The 21,827-nt window shown below is 45.7% G+C and overlaps 1 protein-coding gene across 2 annotated transcripts in view; it reads left to right on the forward strand.

The window, feature by feature from the left end:
• RAI14 (retinoic acid induced 14) overlaps nucleotides 1-21,827 on the forward strand; it is a 157,738-nt gene that overhangs the window by 105,736 nt on the left and 30,175 nt on the right. For both annotated transcript variants that reach the window (XM_084833030.1, XM_084833032.1), the window contains exon 4: nucleotides 21,577-21,665. In XM_084833030.1, coding sequence (XP_084689156.1) covers nucleotides 21,577-21,665 — 89 coding nt within the window. The remainder of the gene's footprint in view (nucleotides 1-21,576; nucleotides 21,666-21,827) is intronic.

Below are 21,827 nucleotides of genomic sequence, written 5' to 3' on the forward strand. Positions count from 1 at the left end.
GCCCAGAGGATGTAACTTTGGCCCCTGCTTGTCCAGTGTTGTTGGATACTTTTCAATTTGTACAGCCTGAGGATGTGGACAGGATCCTTGGAGAGGTGAGAGCCACCATGTGTGTTTTAGATCCTTGCCCTTCCTGGCTCATAAAAGCAGCCAGAGGTGGACTGGCCGAGTGGGTAAGGGGAGTGGTTAATGCCTCCCTTAGGCAAGGCAGAATTCCTGCCTGCTTGAAGGAGGCGGTGGTGAGACCTTTGTTAAAAAAAGCCCTCCCTGAACCCCACTATATTGGATAATTATCGGCCAGTCTTCAATATTCCATTTCTGGGCAAGATACTGGAGCGCGTGGTGGCCTCCCAACTCCGGAGATTCCTGGATGAGACAGATTATCTAGATCCATTTCAGTCTGGCTTCAGACCCAGTTATGGGACAGAAACAGCTTTGGTCGCCTTGGTGGATGACCTACGCTGGGAACTAGACAGGGGGAGTGTGTCCCTGTTGGTTCTGCTGGACCTCTCAGTGGCTTTCGATACCATCGGACATGGTATCCTTCTGGGCCGCCTTGCTGGGATGGGACTTGGAGGCACTGTTTTACAGTGGCTCCATTCCTTCTTGGAGGGGCGGACCCAGAAGGTGGTGCTGGGGGACTCCTGTTCGACTCCCTGTCCATTGGCTTTTGGGGTCCCTCAGGGTTCTGTTTTGTCCCCCATGCTATTTAATATATACATGAAACCACTGGGGGAGGTTGTCTGGAGTTTTGGGGTTCGGTGTCACCAGTACGCTGATGACACCCAACTCTACTTTTCCTTTCCATCTAATTCCAAGGAAGCTGTTGGGGTGCTGAAACGGTGTCTGTTGGCAGTAATGGACTGGATGAGGGCAAACAAATTGAAGTTTAATCCAGACAAGACAGAGGTGCTCCTGGTCTGTCGAAAGGTAGATCAGGGAATAGGGATACAGCTTGTGCTGGATAGGGTTACACTCCCCCTGAAGACACAGGTTCGCAGCTTGCGTGTACTTCTGGATTCAGCCCTGAGCATGGATGCCCAGGTTTCAGCGGTGGCCAGGAGTGCATTTGCACAGTTAAAGTGAGTGCGCCAGCTGCGCCCGTTCCTTGAGATGTCTGACCTGGCCACAGTGACACATGCCTTAGTTACATCCCGTTTGGATTACTGTAACGCACTCTATGTGGGGCTGCCTCAGAAGAGTGTTTGGAAACTTCAGCTGGTTCAAAGAACTGCGGCCAGACTGCTGACTGGGGCTGGTTACAGGGAGCATACAACTCCCCTGTTAAAACAGCTTCACTGGCTCCCAGTTTGTTTCCGGGCACAATTCAAAGTGCTGGTTATATCCTATAAAGCCCTATACGGCTCGGGTCCAGGTTATCTGAAAGACTGTATTCTCCCTTATGAGCCTACTCATGCCCTGAGATCTTCCAGCGAAGCCCTTCTCACCATCCCGCCATCACCACAGGCACACCTGGTGGGAACACAGGAGAGGGCCTTCTCGGTGGCTGCCCCAAGGCTCTGGAACTCCCTTCCCAGGGAGGCGAGAGTGGCACCCTCCTTGATATGTTTTCGCAGGCATGTAAAAACTTTTTGTTCCAGCAGGCCTTTGGGGATAACTAGTCTGGACCTGGGAAAATGCAACGTATGGATACCATTTTTGTTCTGATTGTCCTTTAATGTTTTAATATCTTTACAATTTTAATATTGATGATTTAATTATATTTTTAACTTTTATACAGTTGTATTTATATTTATAGGTTTTAATTGTAGCAGTTTTAATGTTGTAAGGCTGCCTTGAGTCCCAGTATTGGGAAAAAGGCGGGATATAAATAAATATAATAATAATATAGCACATAAAAGTTGAGGTTTCCCAGGAATTTTGGCTTTTTAACTGCACATTACTTGCCTTTGAGCAGAGGTGCACAACCCACAGCTGCTCTGATTGTGGGGTGTGAAGCCAGAGGTACCCCCACCCACTTTTCTCCACAGTCCAGCTTCTTCCCATCCACCAGTTTCTTCTGCAGGCCCTGCCCTCTCTTCTGGCAGGGAAAAGCTCTTTTCTCTGATCGGCAGCTGATCAGGATTGTGGTGGGCGAAAGGGTTATAATTCTCCCCCCAATGCCATGTTCCTGATTCTGCTCAACTCTTTCCCCCTCCCCCAGCCCCAGCAGCAGTCATTAAAACACTTAAAATGTGTACATTCATTGTTACATGTAATTACCATTGCACCTAATTTGGCCCTAGGCTTATGCCTAGTTTCCAGTAATAATAGGGAAGACAACACTGGTGAGCAGAGGGGAAGGAGTGCACTTCAGATCTCAAGGCTAGCAAACAGTCAGCTGCAAATGATGCAAGAAAGTTGGCAAACTTCCTAAAAGCCATTGTCAGAACAGTCAGATGGGTTAGGACTCATTCATTCGTTATCCACAGCACTGTGGTAGCTTCGATCTCTTTGGCTGCTCCCAGTAGCAGCGTGGGCATTAGCCTGGTATGTAGCTAGGCGATGCTAACTAACGATAGCCCTGTACAGATATTCACACACTCGCCCACGCAATTACCATCGTATGAGCGGTAGAGAGAAGCCATGATAATTAGGCCTGAGCTCGCCATCGTGTCCTTGCAGGCCTCTCCATCCACATGGTGGAAGGAAAGGTCTGAAGCGTGGAGGCTGTTCTATGTGGGTGCACTCCCCTCACGATTGAGAACCATATGCGATCATAAATTATGTGAGGAACTGACATATGAAGACAGGCTCCCTGGTTCAGGTCTTTCCCCTCCGATGTGTGGAGGGCAGCAGAGCCAGGTGGTGGGGATGCAGGAGTGGGGCCAGGGCCTCTCCTAAGGTTTAGTTGCTGGCAGGAAGAGATTTGAGCTAAAAGATGCTGGTATTTTTTGAGTTTGGGGCCCTGCCCCTTTTGCCCCACCCTTTTTGCCTTCAGCCACGCCCACTGCTGGAATGCCGCCCCTGAGGGCTTCTCCGCAATGGCATTTGACTCTCAGGCTGGAAGATGTTCAATACCCCTGCCATATAGGCCTCATGTGGACCAAAGATGTAAATGTTGTCGGGAGCAACCATACCTGGTGGTGGTGACTGAGCCATTCTGGATACCATAAAAAAAAAAAGATATAGTGAGAGAGGCTTGTGTAAAGCGGCACAACAGCAAAACGACAAGGAGGCTCTGGATCCACTGTGGATGCCGTCAGTCTTCAGGTAAAATATATTATTATTATTATTATTTATTACATTTCTATGCTGCCCCATAGCCAAAGCTCTCTGGGTAGTTTACAGAAGTTAAAACGTTAAATACAATATAAATATTATAAAAGCCATTTATATAAAAGCACACAGACAATATACACAAACAACATATAACTAAAAATAACTTTGAACTGTCAGTCATAACTAAAGACACATCTAGGACCGATTAAAACTCATCATGTGCTGCCAAATGCCTGGGAAAAGAGATAGGTCTTAACCTGGCACTGAAAAGATCAATAATGTTGGCTCCAGGCGTACCTCATCGGGCAGCTTGTTCCACAGATGGGGGGCCACCACTGAGAAGGCCCTCTCCCTTGTTGCTGCCTTCCAAGCTTCCCTGGGAGGAGGCACCTGGAAGAGGACCTTAGATGCTGAACGTAGTGTATGGGTAGGTTCATTTCAGGAAAGGCATATATAAGAAAGATAGAAAAACTAACAACAATATTAAAAAAATATATTTAAGATAAACGTTACAGCTTCCACTCTCATCAGTAGCTGGGTGGGTGGGTGGGTGGGTGGGTGGATGGATAGATAGATAGATAGATAGATAGATAGATAGATAGATAGAAACAAGATTTGATGGCTCTTCTACACATTATGCAGAATGAGGTGGTAGACTTGGGTGGAAGAATTACGAACCATCCCACTTCAGATTGCAGGGGTTGGGGTTCTTTGTTTTTTAATGTTCTCCCACATTGAAAACTCCATGTATGTAATAAAGTAGCACACTGGGAACAATTTAGCATAGTCCTAAAGTAGGATAATCCCTGATTATCCTACTTTATGATATGCAGGGTGCTTTTTATAAGGAAATAATATAATAAAAAAACGTGATTCCCCCTGAAACCAGTCTGAAGTAGCAAGGTCCAGAATTTTATCACCTGCCTTCTGTGTAAGGTGTATATCAGTTCTTAGGCCAAACTGACACATGCAGCAGAATGAGGTGGTACAATGGACTGTATCATTTCAGACTGCAGACATTTTCTCCCTTTTAATTGTTCTTTATTTCATTTCCATTACAATACATGTACATTATCTATCTGTACAACTTTGTTCAGCCAATGCATAATAAATCGTACATCAATTTACAAGTTATCCATGCTATTAACAATGGTAAGATGTACGTATTTTATTCTTAAGAACAAATATATAAGCTAAACTTGACTTGCTGCAATTTTTTATGTTTGAAAACACGCATTACAGTTAATACATATACCTTCTTATTTGTTATTTTAATCATATGTAGTACCTTCTTGTGTTCTTATGATAACCACAGCTTTATGTAGTTCTGTAGACATTTTTTTTAATGGTCCTCTAAGTTTAAAAAATACACATCCTTCATGCAAGGAGAAAAGTAGAACATTGGGGTGAGGGTTTGGAGCTGGGCCTTGTCTTAGTTTTCTGCTTGCAGGATTGTCGTTGTTGTTTTTAACACAGAACACTTCTAAAAAAAACGATTCAGCACTTGCAGTCAGGTGTGGTGCAGTCCATTCTACCAGCATGTGTAGTTCTGGTCTTAGTCATTGCAGCTGTACCTTTAGACCTTGTGGAAAATTGTGATTTTAGAAAATGGTTCTGAATAGCCCTATTAATAGGTTGAACTCAAAACGTCAGATCTCTGGCTCATGAACTCTGTATGGTACTAGAGTACATGGGTGTTATACTGTGGAGGTTTAAGAGTAAAGTCGAATTCTGCTGCACAGTATGAGGACTTCGATCTACAGCCTTAGTACTGTACAGTCTCTTTTGATGGCATAGCAATGAATGAAGGATTTATTGATCCCATAACTGACTCTCCTCCTGATATGCATGTGTTTACATAATTAATCTAGAAGTGACAAATAGACCAAAAGAGATCAACAGAATATGCTATGCAACTGATTTGTCCAGTAGCAACAAGTATCTTTATTCAGATGAGACAGGCGATTAAAAAGTGTAACACTGCCCCTTTTTCTAACAATCTTTCCGGATGACGAAAATGGTCTTTATCCTTTGCACCACTAACCTTGATCCAACTCCCTCTACTATCCTAGTCCCCATATATGACATGGAATGGGGAGAGAATAGGAGCAGGGAGCCACTGCCTCTTCTGCATGGTATTTATTTCATTTTCATATAAGGATATTTTCTGTGCGGGGCTTCTCATATATGTACTGATTTATTCATTCAAAGCATCTTTATTCTGCTCTCCAGTCAAAAGGATCCCAGAGTGGCTGATAAGAACCAATAAAAATGAGACTAAAATTATTTAAACCAATCTGAAAATACACAAGACACAAGGAAAGTGATTGGGAGGGAGGAGGAAAAAAGCATGATGGTGATGCTGGATTCAGTTGCCCAGATAGATGAGAATATATACATTGAACTCAGTTTTGCACTGCATCTATTGTCCTTCTGGGCTGGCCTGTTCTTTGCTGGCCTCTTGCTCTTTTCTTTCTTCTATTCTGCAGTTTCCCTTCTTTTGAGTTCAAGCTTAATCTTTTTCTTCTTCCATCCTCTCAGGGTAAGATGTTTCCTCAGAGGCCCTTGTGGTGACAGTTGGGGCGGTGGACCACCGGGAGCTAGATGGTGGCAGTTCACCAAGTTGTGTTTGCTTCTTCTGAACATCTGGCTCAGAGTAGGCAGTTCCTGGGCTACTTGGAACAATTGGGACAAGAACTATTAATATCCTGTGCAAGTTGGCATTGCCCCTGGGCCAATTGATGTGGCAGGGTTGCTGCTTTCCCATGGCTGAATTCCACACAAATGTTGCTGTTCCCTGTGGCTGAATCCTGTCATCATGTGTTGGTAACATCTGGATGATAGAATCATGCAGAACATGCCCTTTCCCTGTGATTCTGTTACTCAAGTTTTACCAATGCAGCCACTGGGAAGCAGCCACCATTCTTCACTAGCCATGTAGAAACTGGAGCCCTAATTGCATGTTCTGGGTTTTTAAGCATGCCTAATAACCACCCAGAAGGAAGCTTCACCCTCCTCTTCCAAGCAAGCAGCAGCTAGATAATTTAATGAACCTCTGTGAATAAGCTAGAAAGGCCTCCGTGACTTTCTACAAAAGCATTTATAGATTGTTGCAACTGACTTTCATGGCGTTCTAAACAAATGTGGTAAATTGCCTGGAGGGCTTTGACTTTATATGAATCGGATCCTTCTTGTGCCACTTGAAAGGGAGGCGCTGGTGGTTCGTGTGAGGTTAGAATAAGATACACCTTGGAAAGGCATGATAGTTACTGTTAAATGTATGAGGCGTGCAAAAGTTGGTCTCTTTGATATATGACACTACCTGGGAAAGGAAGGTTAGGTAAATTTGCAGGAGATGGAGAGGGGAGCAGGACTTCATTCTGCATGCTGTAAAATAAAGGAAGATATGTAGGTCAGTGGTAGAACACCTGCTTTGCGTGCAGAAGGTCCCAGGTTCAATCTCTGTTATCTCAAGGTAGGGCGTGAAAAACTCCTGCCTGAAATGCTGGCAAGCCATTACTGCCAGCCGGAGTCGATAATACTGGGCTAGATGGAACAATCCATCGCTGTCTCAGTATAAGGCAGCATCCTATGTTCCTATGTGCTTAGTACTAGGTGGGTGCAGTTGCACGCTGGTTAAAGAGAGAGGGAGGAAGGGAGACTTTTCCAAAGTACTGGATAGTTTAGGGAAGGGCCACAGCTCCTTGGCAGAACACGTATTTTGCATGTAGAGGGTCCCCAGCATGACAAAAAAATGCAGTAGCAAGTGACATTTTAAGTTTGCATGCCTCATTTGTAGACCAGCCTTTCCCAACCAGGTCCGATATTTTGGGTGACAGTCTCTCATCTGCCCTAGCCAGTGTAACTGATGTTCAGAAATGATAGGACCTGTAGTCCAGGACATCTGGAGAGCACCAAGTTAGAGAAGCTGGTGTTGACAATACTGAGAGTGATGGATCAGTGCTCTGACTCGGTATGAGGCAGTTCTAGGTCGCTTAGCAGGAGGGAAACAAGGGGGAAAGTTCAGCAGGTGGAAGAAAGGCTTCCACTGTGGATAGGTCTAGTACAGCCTTTCCTAAGCTGGTGTCTTCCAGATGTTTTGAACTTCAACTCCCATGAGCCCCAGCCAGCATGCCCAATGGTGAATCCCAAGAGTTGAAGTCTAAAATATTTGGAGGGCTCCAGTTTGGGGAAAGCTGATACAGCATCTAGGAGAGTGGATGGGAATGGCAATTCAGCATAGTTTTATTTTGTACTTCTCCTTCCTCTTCTCTCCCATTCCCCTCTTATACTGGAGTCTTTTAGAGAGTGAGATAAGTTGCTTTGGAAACGGGAAGGGCCCAGACTCTGTGTCTGATACAACTGAATCAACATGCACCTGGCATTCGGACGGAGTCATAATGTGATTTTTCTTTATCCATTTAACTCACAAGAACAGGAATTAGGCTAACTTTCCCACTGGCATCTTGCTCGTGGTAGCTAGCCACTGTTCCTTTCCCACTGGCATCTTGCTCGTGGTAGCTAGCCACTGTTCCTTTCCCACTGGCATCTTGCTCGTGGTAGCTAGCCACTGTTCCTTTCCCACTGGCATCTTGCTCGTGGTAGCTAGCCACTGTTCCTTTCCCACTGGCATCTTGCTCGTGGTAGCTAGCCACTGTTCCTTTCCCACATGTTTATACCCAGGTAGGTAAGGAGAGCCATTCCCTGTGTTCCACTTGAGCTACCCAGTGCCAAACCAGGGTGTGTGCAGTTTTGCTTTGCAGACGTGTCCCTAGGCTGCAGCACATGGATGAAATGTGAACCAGCCCAACCTTGTACAGTGAGGGATTGCCACCCTTACACTTATTCAAGGCTAACCAAGGTCAGTTTTGAAAATGGTGGCTTTCATTCTGACCATATATAGTAACTGCTTGTTTGGGTTGTGTATAAATAACTACTGTGTAGCTGTCACATGGGGTACTTCTAGACAAAACCTTTCTTGTGCAATTGCACTGCTTCATTTATGGAATTTTATGGGGGAGTCCAGACATTGCTGTGTTCCATTTGTAGCCCTCCTATGTTTTCCCACCATTTCTTCTGCCTTCTTTTTTCTTACCTGAAAAACAATAGCTGCACAATGCCTTCTGATTGTGCAGGGGACCTCTGCACCTTTGGATTAGCTATTAAAAATTACGTTTGATTGAAATTCCTGTCAATACCATTGGGGTTGCTATCCTGTTGTAGCATGTTCTGCTTTGCGTGCAGCATAGCTGGTAGCTAGAGGGAAGATGCTGAACAAAATAATATGAAGAAACAAGAAATAGTTTTCCCCTGCAAAAGAACATTTACAGCCTACATTGCAAAAGAGAACTAAAATTCAAAAGGGCAGCTGCTCATTGTTGAACTAGACCTCAGGTTCTGGAATGGCAGATCTGGTGCATATGAAATTTCCTGGGGGTCAATTGCCTGAGCTGAGCTTAAACTAAAATCGAATTTCTTGCAAGAGCTTTTGTCCCTTGTATGTCACTCTACATGCATATGTGGTATATAGTTTAGAATGTCAGAAAAGGATTGAGAAGCCCCAAGTCCAACTCCACACTTAGGTGAACAGACTGGCCCAAAGATTTTTCTAACCTACTTTACAGGATTGTTGTGAAAATAAAATGGTGGTGATTGGGGTGAGGGGAGAAAACAATGTATGCTGCCTTGAACTCCTTGGAGAAAAGGTGGCATATGAAACTAAGTGATGATGACAACAAGGCCAATCCCAAACAGTGGTGTATTTAGTCTCAAGGCCAAAATAGACTTTCCTTTAAATCTATGCCTAGCAGCTATGTCTTTTGTTCATTTTTACTCAAGAGTAGGAGCAGGGGCCCTTATCTGGCTCTTAAAAGCCCCCTAACCCCACACTACAGTCCTGATTCAAATCAGGTCCCTTGCTCCTACGCTAGGGCAAAATTGAAAAGGACATAGGTGTTGGAGATCTAAAGTAACGTCTGTTTTAGCCCTTAAACCTGGTTACCTGCCAAAAGTAAGAATTTCCTTCAGATTTTTGAAGAATTACTCAGTCATAGCTCTCTCCCGCTCTCTCTCCCGCTCTCTCTCTCGCTTTCTCTCTCGCTCTCTCTCTCTCTCTCGGGGTGTGTGTGTGTGTGTGTGTGTGTATAAGCCTATTAATGGCTACTAGTCCTGATGGCTATATGCTACCTCCAGGATAAGAGGCAGTATGCCTATGTATACCAGTTGCTGGGGAACATGGGTGGGAGGGTGCTGTTGCGCTCATATCCTGCTCGTGGGTTCCTTGTCGACACTTGGTTGGTCACTGTGTGAACAGAATGCTGGACTAGATGGGCCCTTGGTCTGATCCAACTTGGCTCTTCTTATGTTCTCTGCCACGAGGGGTCCACCAACGAACCGGGCTGGTCTCAGTAGCCTGCGTTATTTGTGGCTGCTCCTTCCCTAGGTCTGGTATGCCCGGAGAACACGGGGGTGAGGAGGGCTCAGTTTGTCACTTTATCTTGAGCTTTTAAGGCACCAGGAAGTAGGGGTGGACGAAAGTCCCTTACCTGTTGTCGAAGGACGTTTGCGGTGGGGGGGAGGCGCTTCGCTGCTCCCCCCGCGAAGTTCAGGCCGGGGGGGGGGAGGCTTCCCGCCTCGTCCCGGCCGAAATTCAGGCCGGGGGGGAGGCTTCCCGCCTCGCCCCGGCCGAAATTCAGGCCGGGGAGGAGGCTTCCCGCCTCGCCCGGCCGCGAACGCAAAAGTTTATTTTTTAAAAAAAAACGCCCCCTGATAGGCTACGTGATGATTCACGTAGCCTGTCACGGCTAGATCTGCAAAGTCAGCCGTGATAGGCTACGTCAATCGTCACGTAGCCTATCACGGGTGACTTTAAAAAAAAAAAAAGCGCGTACGCAAATGGCGGCCCCCATAGGGAGCTGCCATTCGCGTTCCTTATTTGGTCGCTGTAGTCTACGTAAATGTTTACGTAGACTACGGCAAAAATAAGGGCAACACAAATAGCGTTGCCCTTATTTTCGCCGTCGTCTACGTAAACATTTACGTAGATTACAGCGACCAAATAAGGAACGGGAATGGCGGCTCCCTATGGGGGCCGCCATTATCCGTACGCGCTTTTTTTCTTTTTTTTTTAAAGTCACCCGTGATAGGCTACGTGACGATTGACGTAGCCTATCACGGCTGACTTTGCAAATCTAGCCGTGATAGTCTACGTGAATCGTCACGTAGCCTATCAGGGGGCGTTTTTTTTTTTTCTTTGATTGCAATGGCGGCGGCGGCAGCCAGTCGAAAGACCGGCTGCTGCTCCCGCCCCGCTCGAACACCCGCCGAACCACCGGCCGGACCTGCCACCGGGAGGGACATTCGGTGAAGGTAAGTCCCGTCCCGGGGGGGGGGGGTGCGGGAGGCAGGGGGGGTTCAGAGGATTTCTCCCTGAAACTTGTTCGGGGGGCCGAACACGTTGGCGCTCGGCCCCCCGAAGTTTCGGGGAGAAATTCTCCGCCATCCCTACCAGGAAGCTGTGAAATCTCTCAGGCCACTTCCAAGTCTCCCAAAAACCTAGTGCATGAGTGAGAGATGGAGCCCAGGCCTCCCCCCTCACACACACCAGGCCCAGAGGAAAGATTCTGGCTGCTTCTGAATGTCTCCCAAACCCACCGCCAGGGCAGTTTGACCCTTCTTTCCCCCAAGTTCTCTAAAAGAAATAAAGAGGGGGTGGGGTGGGGTGGGGTGGGGGTCTGATATCCTGCTAGATATCCAGGGGGCAGGCTTTCTCCAGAAACCTATTTTATGCCTCGCATTTATGGATCTCTGTCCAAGAGTTCAAACTTAACGAACTTTTATAACAGTTGCTCTGGTGACTGACTCTTGTAGTTAAAACTAAACCCTGAAACACCCTAGATGGGTATGTCTTGCATCATTCTCCTCCTCCTTCCATTAGCCCTTTCATTACAAGCTCAAACGACTTGATGGGCAACTTTCAGGCTACAAGGATAATGACATCAGAGCTGTCCTTTTTGAGCTACAAGTTCTTGGTCAAATGAGGAGCAGTCAGTAGAGTTGATCTCTCAATAATAAAAACTTGTTGGAAGATAAAGCCAAGTTTCTTCCTCACCTAAGGCAATTTAAGACTAGATGTTCATGCCCTAATCTTGTCAGAATTATTTAAAAACACCCCCCAACAACAACAACAATTGAATATATAATGAAGTTATGTGAAGCACGAAGCTGATTGATTTGTTACGCTCCCTTCTCTACACTGAAGTTTATGGCTGAAGTATGAATTGGCAACACTTACAGGCTCTTTCTAGGGACAGAAGATTAAATGACATTAAATGACCTTAAGTCCCGTTTTTCTTAATCTTGAAGGATTTCTTGAAGAATGAGAAAACCATAGTGTGATCATGCTTTTTTAAAAGCACAAACCAAAAGCTTGTTTGGAAGATGCAGTTGCCAAATACTCATGCTCAACCGCTTTCCCCAAGCTGCCACCCTCCAGATGTGTTGGACTACAACTCCCATCATTCCCAGCAAGCATAGCAATTGATCATGCTGGCTGGGGAAGATAGGAGTTGGAGATCAACACATTTGGAGGGCATCAGTTTAAGGAAGGCTCCTCTAGGCAATCGGTGCATTTACTGTTAAAAGAATTGTGGTTAAAACAGCACGTAAAGTGGGAATAAGCAAATAGTGGCCTGGGATGTTAATCCAGCCTCACAGGTGTTCTCATCTGACCTGTAGCCCCCAATCTCAAAGATGTCCGGATTCATGTAGCTCAGACACTTTCTCCCATATGAGCCAAGGCACATTCAAAGGGCTCTTAAGCCCTGCTGCCCCCCCCCCCAATGAAGAGCAACAGAGGATCTCCTCATTCACCGCTGAGGCTCACTCCAGTTTGCCTGTGCCTTGATTTACACAGATCACAGCCAGCGGAAGCCCGTAGTGAGAGTAGGGGTCTGCCTAACTTTCGGTTGCTGTTTGCCTTTGGGTGGAGAACGCTTTCTACATAAAGAACGCTTTCTACATGCCTTGGCTCCTGTGGGAAGGATGGAGTGGGAAGAGCCAACGTTTCTGGCCCTTCAAAGCATGGCCCTTCTTTAAAACATGAGTTGCAGACTAGGATTTCAAAGCTATTGTCTTGGGATGGGAGAATCGGTGAAGCTCAAGCTTGTTGAGGTTCTAATTCTACCTGGAAGCTCAAACTGCCTTGCTTCCATCTTCAGTTACGATCTGTTTTTCTTTTTGTTCAAACAGGGAAAAGTGTGCATTTTGGAACACATTCTTTTAAAAGTGTGCATGCCAAAGCATACTTCCCTCCGTAGACTGAAGTATGAAAATGGGTAGTTTTAGAAAGCGTGCATATTTCTAACCCGAACACAAGCTTGGGAACATGCGAACTTTTCCTGAAAAAAATGCACTCATTTTTGTGTTTGCTATCAGGGATATGAATGGGGCGAATCTGAATAAAAATTAAAGCAAAATGAAATTATCATACATCCCTATTGTTGTCCTATCCAAAAGGTTTAATCATACACCAGCACCATCAACTGGACATCCTGGGAAATGCAGCTCCAGATCCAGGTTCGAAACCCATGCAGGTGAATTGCCGAGGATCCAATTCAGTTGTTATGGGAGGGGCAACATGTGTTCCTAAACCAGCTGAAAAAGCAACAAAACATGAAGAATGAAATTTCTGCTTTTCCCCTTTTCTTTGTTTTTAACTGTGGACTGCAAGTTATGAAGCTGGAAGCCACCACACCCATCCGGGATGAGGTCCAGCTTTCGAAGCCAAATGCTACAGTCCGTTGCTCAAATCTGCTTCAAGTCCTTTGCGTTGCATAAAAGAGTTAATTTCTGGGGTGGGGGAATCCCTGGGCCCTAGGAAGAAGATGCTGACTTCTAGGAATTTTAATTTAGAGCAGCCTTCCTCAATCTGGCGCCCTCCAGATGTGTTGGACATCACTGTGTTGGCTGGTGGATGATGGGAGTCATCCAATGCATCTGAAGGGTGACAGGTTCAGGAAAACTGACCTAGAGCCTCTCAAAATACTGGAGGAGGGTTTGGTTCTCTTGTTAATGGTGTCTGTGTCAGGGTGGACACTGAGCCCATAGAATCCCAGAGTAGTCCTGATTCTGAGGAAGAGCAGCTGCTCCTGGGAGAGGAGTGCGCTCATCCTTCCCAGGGCCAACAGCTGGCAGAGATTCCTCCCACTGGCATTCCTGGCATAGATAGCAGTCCCGGGAGAGAGAGCGCAGGAAGAAGACTTGCTGGACGCATGACGCCGACGCAGGGAGCGGCACCAAATGGAGGGCGCGGAAAGGAGGCGTAGTGCCTGGTTGGCGCGCAAACAATGGTTGCGCCCAGAGGATCCAGGGGAAAAGGGGAGGGACTCTCCCTAGCCCATAAGTTCAGGGTCTGCCAGTGATTCCCTTTCAAACGGGGATCAACTGTTCCAACTTAGGGCATAGGTACTCTACTGCTCATATCTAGTTGCTAACAGTAGAGTTGTTAAGTTGTAAAAGAGGAAAAGAGCTTTGAAAAGAATCCCTTTGTCTGTGTCTGGACTTGGCTACTGGATTAGACTGAGAGAGGCCTCCAAACAGCCCTTGACAGTCTGCTTCTGTTTGATGGTGGTGCGTCAGTGTCTGCTGTGCCATCCGTTTCTCGTGAAGGCAAGTTGAGTGGAATATGAAGCTTCCAATTTGATTTAAGTTGTCTCTTGCCATTCTCTTTGTAGATCAAAGTAACAAAATCTCTGCAGTGTTGGTGCTGATACTGTATTCCAACTTCTTGAGACAGGCTTTGTGTTTGATATTTTTCTGCTGTTTGACAAGCCAGCTTGGAAAAAGCGGACCTTAGGACTATTTCAGCTCCTCAGAGTTCTTAAAATATTTTGAAATTCACAAGGCTGTTTCCCCCTCAGTTCTGCAGTGAGATTCAAGAGGCTAAAATGTTGGACACAGAGGGAAAGAGCATCTCTTAAATGGTTTAAAAACCTGTTCAGTTTTTTGTACATTATCTGGTCAGACACAATGCTAAATGGTTAGAAGAACAAGCTTAGCCACTCCCCCTTCTCTCTCCTCATGGCTGAAAGGAAGAGATTGGAAGCTTTCATTTTCAGTTAACCATGATTTATTTCAAACCTAGAGCTGTGATTAATCCAAACTATATTTTATGGAAACAACACAGGATCAGTTTGAAGTTGGCTTGTTTCCCTAAAACAGCTTTCCCCAACCCAGTGCCTTTCAGATGTTTTAGATGCCAACTCACAGCATTCCTGACCATTGGCCATGCTGTCAGGGGCTGATGGGAGTTGAAGGACTCAATGGTCTTATAGGCCTCTTCCAACCCTACTGTTTTATGATTCTGTGAAGTCCAAACTGTCTGGAGGGCACCAGGTTGGGGAAGGCTGCCCTAAATCAGAGTTAAGACTTACCGCAGTTTGTCCAGGTTTGGACATATCAGCTGCATTTGGACATCACAGTACCCATCAACCCCTGGTTCCCCTCGCTTGGGTTTAGATGATACAACATGCTGCAGTTAATCAAAAGTTGAAGTGAATATTTCTGAACTCCTCATGGGTGCTCTGGAGTAGGGGGGAGCATGCAAGCCTGAGGCTTGCACGGGACTGTTTTGTCACAATAAACCATGGTTTATTGTGCAACCAATGACAAACTTCAGTTAGTTGAAAATAAAAGCAAAACTTGTGTTCTCCTTGTGGCCATGCTGGAAGAGGAGAGGGGAGGGGGGAGAGCTCATGGGCCCAAGGCTCATTCGTGTAATGCAGGGATCAACAGCATTTTCAGGTTTGTGGGCACATTTGGAATTTTGAGAGAGTGGGGTTGCCCATTCATAAAATGGCTGCCATGGTGGGAATGGCCAGTCACAAAACACTCATTTCGCAGAAGGCAAACACTCATTTCGCAGAAGCTCCTTTTCATTTAGACTGCTGAAACTAAAAAATCTTTTAGCTTTTATTACCAACATTTGCTTCCTTGGGCTGGCCCTGGGCAAGAAGTTCACTATTGCCAAGTTGTGTGGCTTGTGCTGCATTGCAGAGTACTTTAAAAACTAATTTACTTTAATACTTAACAGTATAATTCTTTAAAATAATACTTTAAAAGCTAATTGATGGAAATTCATTTTTGTAGTTAGTACCCAAACAACCTGCAGAATGTTGGGGGTGGGGGTGGGAAGGTTAAAGATCCTTACTGCTTTTTCCCACCCTAGCTCATTGTAGACGTACAATCAACAAACCCTGAGCCACCGAGCTCAACTCCACACCCCCTTCAGCTCAGTGCCTAAGGTGAGTTCCCAGCTCACTCACCCCATGGCCAGCCCTGTTTGCTTCTCCCTGCCCATTCTCTAGCTTTCATTCTTTCTTCCATCACCCCAAATGCAGATAACTTTTCTTGTTTTCACTTCCCCTCACATAAGGGATACCTGCATTGCAAAAGCCCAGGGTTGCTGCCAGATAATCATGCACCCTAAAACGCCTGAATACATATACACCTGTGCATGTCCATCGCTTGATTCCTTAACACTTGATGGTCCTCACCTGAACGTGTGAACAATCTCCAGTGAAAAGCATCGAGTCTGAACGAAGTTCTTTCTGTGGTAGTTAAGCTGTGATGACTCATTCACATCTGCGAGGCAACACTCGTTGCTGTGGTCAACGAATGACGAACCTCCGTGCGCAAAGTGGTCCGAGGAGACATCTTTTAGATTTAGCTCCTCTGCTGAAATGGCTGAGGCAGTTTTGCTTTCATCATGGCCTGGCCTGCAACTAGAATATGTTTGGCTGGAGTGGAAGCTGCTGGACGAGAGGAGTCCGTGAGCTTGGAACAAGGGAGAAAGTGGAAGGATTGCATTATTATCCCCTTTCCCTCAACTCTGCTGAAAGCCCACAGGAATATAAAACGGGCCCAGGTCCACAAGCAGCTGAAGAAGGGAGGAGGCCTTGATAGATGTGGTCGAAGGAGTGATAAGGAACTTGAAGAATTGTCTGTGAGGTTTCTCTAGGCTTATCATCACTGTTGGAGAGGCCCAAACTGCACCACATCCTTATTTCCACAATCTTGTCTGTTTGTGCAAAGATATTTGTCCACGGGGAAGTCATAAATCATTGAGCTGTTGGCAAGTTAATCATGCTTCTCTGAAAGAGACTGAACATATACACCAGGAAGGGGGGCAGCTTCAGAGAGGGATGTTTTCACGCGGAACGAGCCTCTAGACAATGTGAAAGAGTTCAGAATGTACTCCAAACAATGCTGTTGAAAATATATACGTCCGAAGCCATACCCAGGCTAAAACATGGCTCTGAATGGTTGTGAGGTGGTGGTGGTGGTATAGATTATTGCAGCCAAATGATCTTTGTAGCCATGGGACTGCGGGTTCTGCCCCCATGTTGGGCCCGGGCGATAATACTTGCCCCATCCCAGAATGTCAGAGAAAAGTTTAGCGGTTGCCTTTCAGCTGCTGCTGCTGATAGAGGCCAGCTTCTCCCCCCCACCCCCCAGTGGCTATCAGTGCTGTGTTTGTGTAAACCACACATGTGATCATGAGAGAGAGCCTTCTCTGCAGTGGTCCCACACCTTTGGAACAAGTTGCCATTGGAGGTCCACCATGCTCCGGCATTGCAGGCTTTTAAGAAGGCCTTAAAACATATTATTTTACCGTGGCCTTCTCTTGATGTGACTGCTATTGTTGCTGCTGTTGTTGTTCAGTCGTTCAGTCGTGTCCGACTCTTCGTGACCCCATGGACCATAGCACGACATAGACCATAGCTCTCCCAGAGCGTGCTCAAGTCCATATTCATTGCATCAATGATGCTATCTAGCCATCTCATCCTCTGCCATCCCCTTCTCCTTTTGCCTTCAGTCTTTCCCAGCATCAGGGTCTTTTCCAGAGAGTTTTCTCTTCGCATTAGGTGACCAAAATATTTGAGCTTCAGCTTCAGTATCTGTCCTTCCAATGATTGTTGCTGTTACTGCCATTATTATTGTTGCTGGTTTATTGTTGGCTTTTATTGTTTTTATTGCTTTTATGCTCTTACCGTTTTTAATATCTTAACTATTTTTATGTATTTTCTTGCTGTAAGCCACCTCGGGAGGGCTTCTGCCCTGAAAGGCGGCCGAGAAATGTTTTACAGTAACAAAATCATAAACCAATGCTTGTGCAACATTTCGTCAGCAAATTGCCACTTTTCCCATTTGTACTAGCCACACTGCGCAACGGTTGGTTTATGCAGCACAAGGTCAAGAGCATTTGCACTGGGACACTGTTGGATACTATCCAGTGCTTCCAGCCCTCTGTAGTTAGAACATCCCACCTCTGTCAGAGAGGGGAGTGGCAAGAGATGGTAGCAGAGGAGATGCTGTTTTATTCAGTTTGATTTATTTGGTTTGTAGATTGTTCCATAGTATGGCTGTGTAGGCCTGCGATTGTATTCTTAGAGTTTGTTATGAGGTCTAAAAACATACAAGAAAGCATGCTCTTAAAAGGTATACTCCTTTTTAGCCATTCAATATAATCTTGAACATATATCCAAGTTCAGGCCTTTGAATCATGCTCTGACTCTCTCCCCCCCCCCCAATCTCTGAAAGGCACAGGCAAAGGGAGAAGGAATTCTGTAACTTGGGAAGCTTTTTAATATTAGGTCAGATAGTTTTTCCATCTCCCTCCGTATCACCTGCTCTGACTGGCAGCAGCTCTCTAGGGTTTCAAGCAGAGGTCTTTTCTATCTCTGGAAACCTAACCATTTTTGTAGAGATGCCAAGGATTGAACCGGAGACCTTCCACATGCAAAGCCGGTGCTGTACCAATGAGCTATGCTGGCACCAGTGATGTGCTAAGCCGCTTTCCAGAATACGCTCCAGAAGGTGTCTGTAACACTTGGGCAACTGCATTCTGCACAGCAAAGCAAGGGCTGTGGTCGCACCACCCTGCAGGCTTCCATACAACTAAACCAGGGGTGTTGAACCTCAGGCCCATGGGCCAAATCCAGCCAACTTGCAGTTCCAATCTGGACCTCCAGGGTTCCCCCATCTGCCAGTTGTTGGTGGTTTTCCAGCTTTTGTGCAGCCCACCCCACCCCCCATTCTAAAAGGTTGCCAGACCCCTCCTAAGGCTTAGTCACTTGCAGTAAGAACTTCAAGTTAAAATACGATGATTTTTTTTGTATTTTTGGTTTTTGACTCCAGCCCCTTTGCCTATGGCACCAGCCACCACTAGAATGAGGCCCATGATACCTTCTCTGAAATTGAATTCTGTCCTCAGGATGAAAGAGGTTCGACACCCCTGAACTAAACAGTATCTTCTGGAAAGGTTGCTGATTGAAATAAGTCCTCTGACAATAGATTTCTCTCTGTTTTATGTCTCCCTCTCCTTCAGGCAGTCTTGCACTGTGGACAGATCTCATTCTCCTCTCCCCCCCCCCCCGCCCAATCTACACATTATTGGGGGGTGGGGAAGCCAACGTTTTTATGCAGCTTTCATTTGAAGAATGTTTCTGTTTGTCTCTAAATGAAAATCAAACCATTACAGTGAAGTGTGTTACACTTGGCATGGGTTCTTATCCAAACAAAGAAATTGGCCATAAAATATAATGTCATTGCTTTAGCCAAGTTGTTATTATACAAGTGTTTTAATTATGGCAAATACTGTTGAAATATAAACACCCCAGAAGTGTGGTTCACGTGTTTCTACCCCCAAAAATCTCTTTATTTTTGTAAACTACTTTTAGTTTAATGGACTTGATTGTGTTTGAATGTTTACATCATGCTATCTCCTAGCAAAGTTAGGAACTGGGCTGTTGGCTAGAACGTGGTCTCTCCCCTTCCCAACCACATTTTAAGGGTTTAGGGAACATTTCTAGGGAACAAACTGTTTTGAAAGTTCAATTCATCGGTGCCATGGTAAGCAAGTGTTAGGTCTTAGTTATGCATAAATATGCTTTCCATCCAAAACTGCGTTCTTTCAGTGGGCTCTAATGCATTTTCATAAATTTGGTTTGCCTTAGACACAGATCTGTTTAAAACGCTTAGTTTGGTCATTCTCTATGGCATTGGCAGATGTGTGGGACCCAGCCAGTGTTTGAAAATCTGCTACTCTGAAGGCCCTTTCTTGGAAATCCTGGTTTCATAGAATAGTAGGGTTGGAAGGGGCCTACAAGACCATCGAGTCCAACCCCTGTGGGTTGGTCCCAAGTACACACAGTGTACTGAACTGCAGGCTGTACACATGGAGCTATCACCAAAAATTGCATCCTCATGATGAACCCGTCCCCTGTAATGCACAGGATCACTTATGCCAGCCTTCCCAAGTTGGTGCGCACCAAATGTTTTGGACTTCAACTCCTGTCATCCTCAGCCAGCATGGCTGACGGTGACTTGCAGTCCAAAACATCTGGAGGGCACCAGGTTGGGGAAGGCTGACTTACACCATATCTGTTGTCATCACACGTTTCTTTGCACCAATAGCGACACAAGTAAATAATCCTGCACAGTAGTTCACAGATTGGTGTTTTAATGGTTTCATTGGAATGAGATGTTTTAGTTTGTATCCCTTAATTATGTATGTAAGCTTCCTTTTGAAGTCTTTGACTTGAAAAGTGACAGAGAAATATTAATATTACTTGTGTCCTATTGTTATGGCATGTATTTCCCCACCCCTGTTGGGGGCAGAGAAACATATGTGATATCTTACCAACACATTATGGCGAAGGGGGAGACCTGACAGTGGGATACTATTTTGAACAGCAGCCCTGTGTTGAGTGCAATGTGTATTTCCACCCTACAGGAAGGTGCAGCCAATTCCAACACTAGTGGGTGTCTCTGTATATTTTCATACCAGAAGGTGCTGCAGAAAATTGCATGTCCCCCCCCCCACTTACACACACACACACGTAAATGTATATCATATGCGTGTGTGTATTTATTTATAATTCTTATATACTACTTCATATAATAAAATTTTTTAAGTGGTTTACATTAAAAGCATATATAATGCAATATAAAAACTATGTTAAAATGATAAATAATTAAAGACATTACAGTAAAACAGAGCAGTGCCATAGTCCATTACAGGCTGGGGAAAGCAAATACATCTTCAGATTGCCACACATTCTTCCTCTTGAGCTACACGTGGGAGAGTGTTCCAGAGGGTGGGTGCCACCAGTGAGAGAGCCCGCTTTTGTGATCTTACCAGGAAACGTTCTGTCGGTCGCAGAATGACCAATAAGGCTCTCTGCTCAGCTGTAAATTCACTAGGTAGCCTTAGCTGAGCCCTACCTCTCTCTGGCTTCAGCTCTCCATCTTCAGTATCAAGGTAATTGCTGACCCTACCGCACAGGTTCCATTATTTGTATTTATGCATGAAACTTCTACCCCGCTTTACGCTCCCCCAAGGAGCACTCAAAGCAGCTTACTGTATTTAAAAGCGATACAAGTGTGGTCGTAAGGGTTACTATCCTGTGTATGTGAAGTGCTTTAAAACTCTAAAGTGCTATAGAAGTGCTGCTTGCTGTGACTGGGAGCCAGCAGGGCTGGCATCGAGAGTAGGCATGGCTGGACACCTGCCAAGGGCCCACCCTCCAGCAGGGGCCCACCGACAACAGCCCCCTGGAGTTTCTCCTCCTCTTCACCATTGCAACCTGCATGTTCACCTGCCTTTCGCTCTGGCCCAGACAAACGTGGTGGTGAGAAGGAGCAGCAACAGATGATGCCACTGCCGACTTGCTCACTGGCTGTCTACCTTCCAAGCAAGCAAGCAGTGGCAATGAGATGAAGGAGGATGAGGAGCCATAGCAGGTGGTGAGAATGGCAGTGAAATGGTAAACTCATGTCAGAAGGGGGGGGCTACTGAAGGTGTCTTGCCCAAGGACCCCCAAACCTGGAGCCAGTACTAGGAGCCGGTGTGGCGTAGTGGTTAGGGTGTCAGACTAGAACTAGTGAGGCCGAGGTTCGAATTCCCACTCAGTCCCAAAACTCATTGGGTGATTTCAGGCCATTCATACTGTGTCTCAAACTAAACCAGGGATGAAGGATCTGTACCCTTCCAGATGTTGTTGGATTCCAAGTTTGAGTGGCCACAGGTTCCCCACCTTGGCTGGTCTAAACTACCTCACAGGTACTTGTGAGCACACTGCCTAGTGTTCCTAGAAAGATGGGATATAAATGTAGTATTAATTAAAAAAAACAACAACAACCACACAGAACCTCCTCAAGGCATACCTTGATTGATTGTGACCTACCAGTAACCTCTTTCTGGCTTACAATGGACTAATATCAGCTGAGCTGAAAATGTGTCGTGTCTGGATCAACACAACAAATGAGTCGTAACCTTTTCCTCTCTTTCAGTTTCCACCTGGCTGCTTCCAGAGGGCATGGAGAATGCCTCAGGGTTATGATGACGCATGGTGTGGATGTAACAGCACAAGATGGAACAGGTACTCAAACTATGTGTATGTGTGTTCTCCCTTGGCCTTTTTGGTTTCATATATACATAGTTGAGCTGACTTTTTATACTTGGCTTAAATATGAACATTTGCCCCAGCTGGCCTGGTGATGGGGGTTGTAGTGCAACATAGCTGGAGGGTACTGGATTGAGG

The sequence above is a fragment of the Heloderma suspectum genome, chromosome 2 (assembly GCF_057233095.1).
Source record: "Heloderma suspectum isolate Gila_16-S chromosome 2, 16-S_ref, whole genome shotgun sequence".
NCBI lineage: Eukaryota > Metazoa > Chordata > Lepidosauria > Squamata > Helodermatidae > Heloderma > Heloderma suspectum.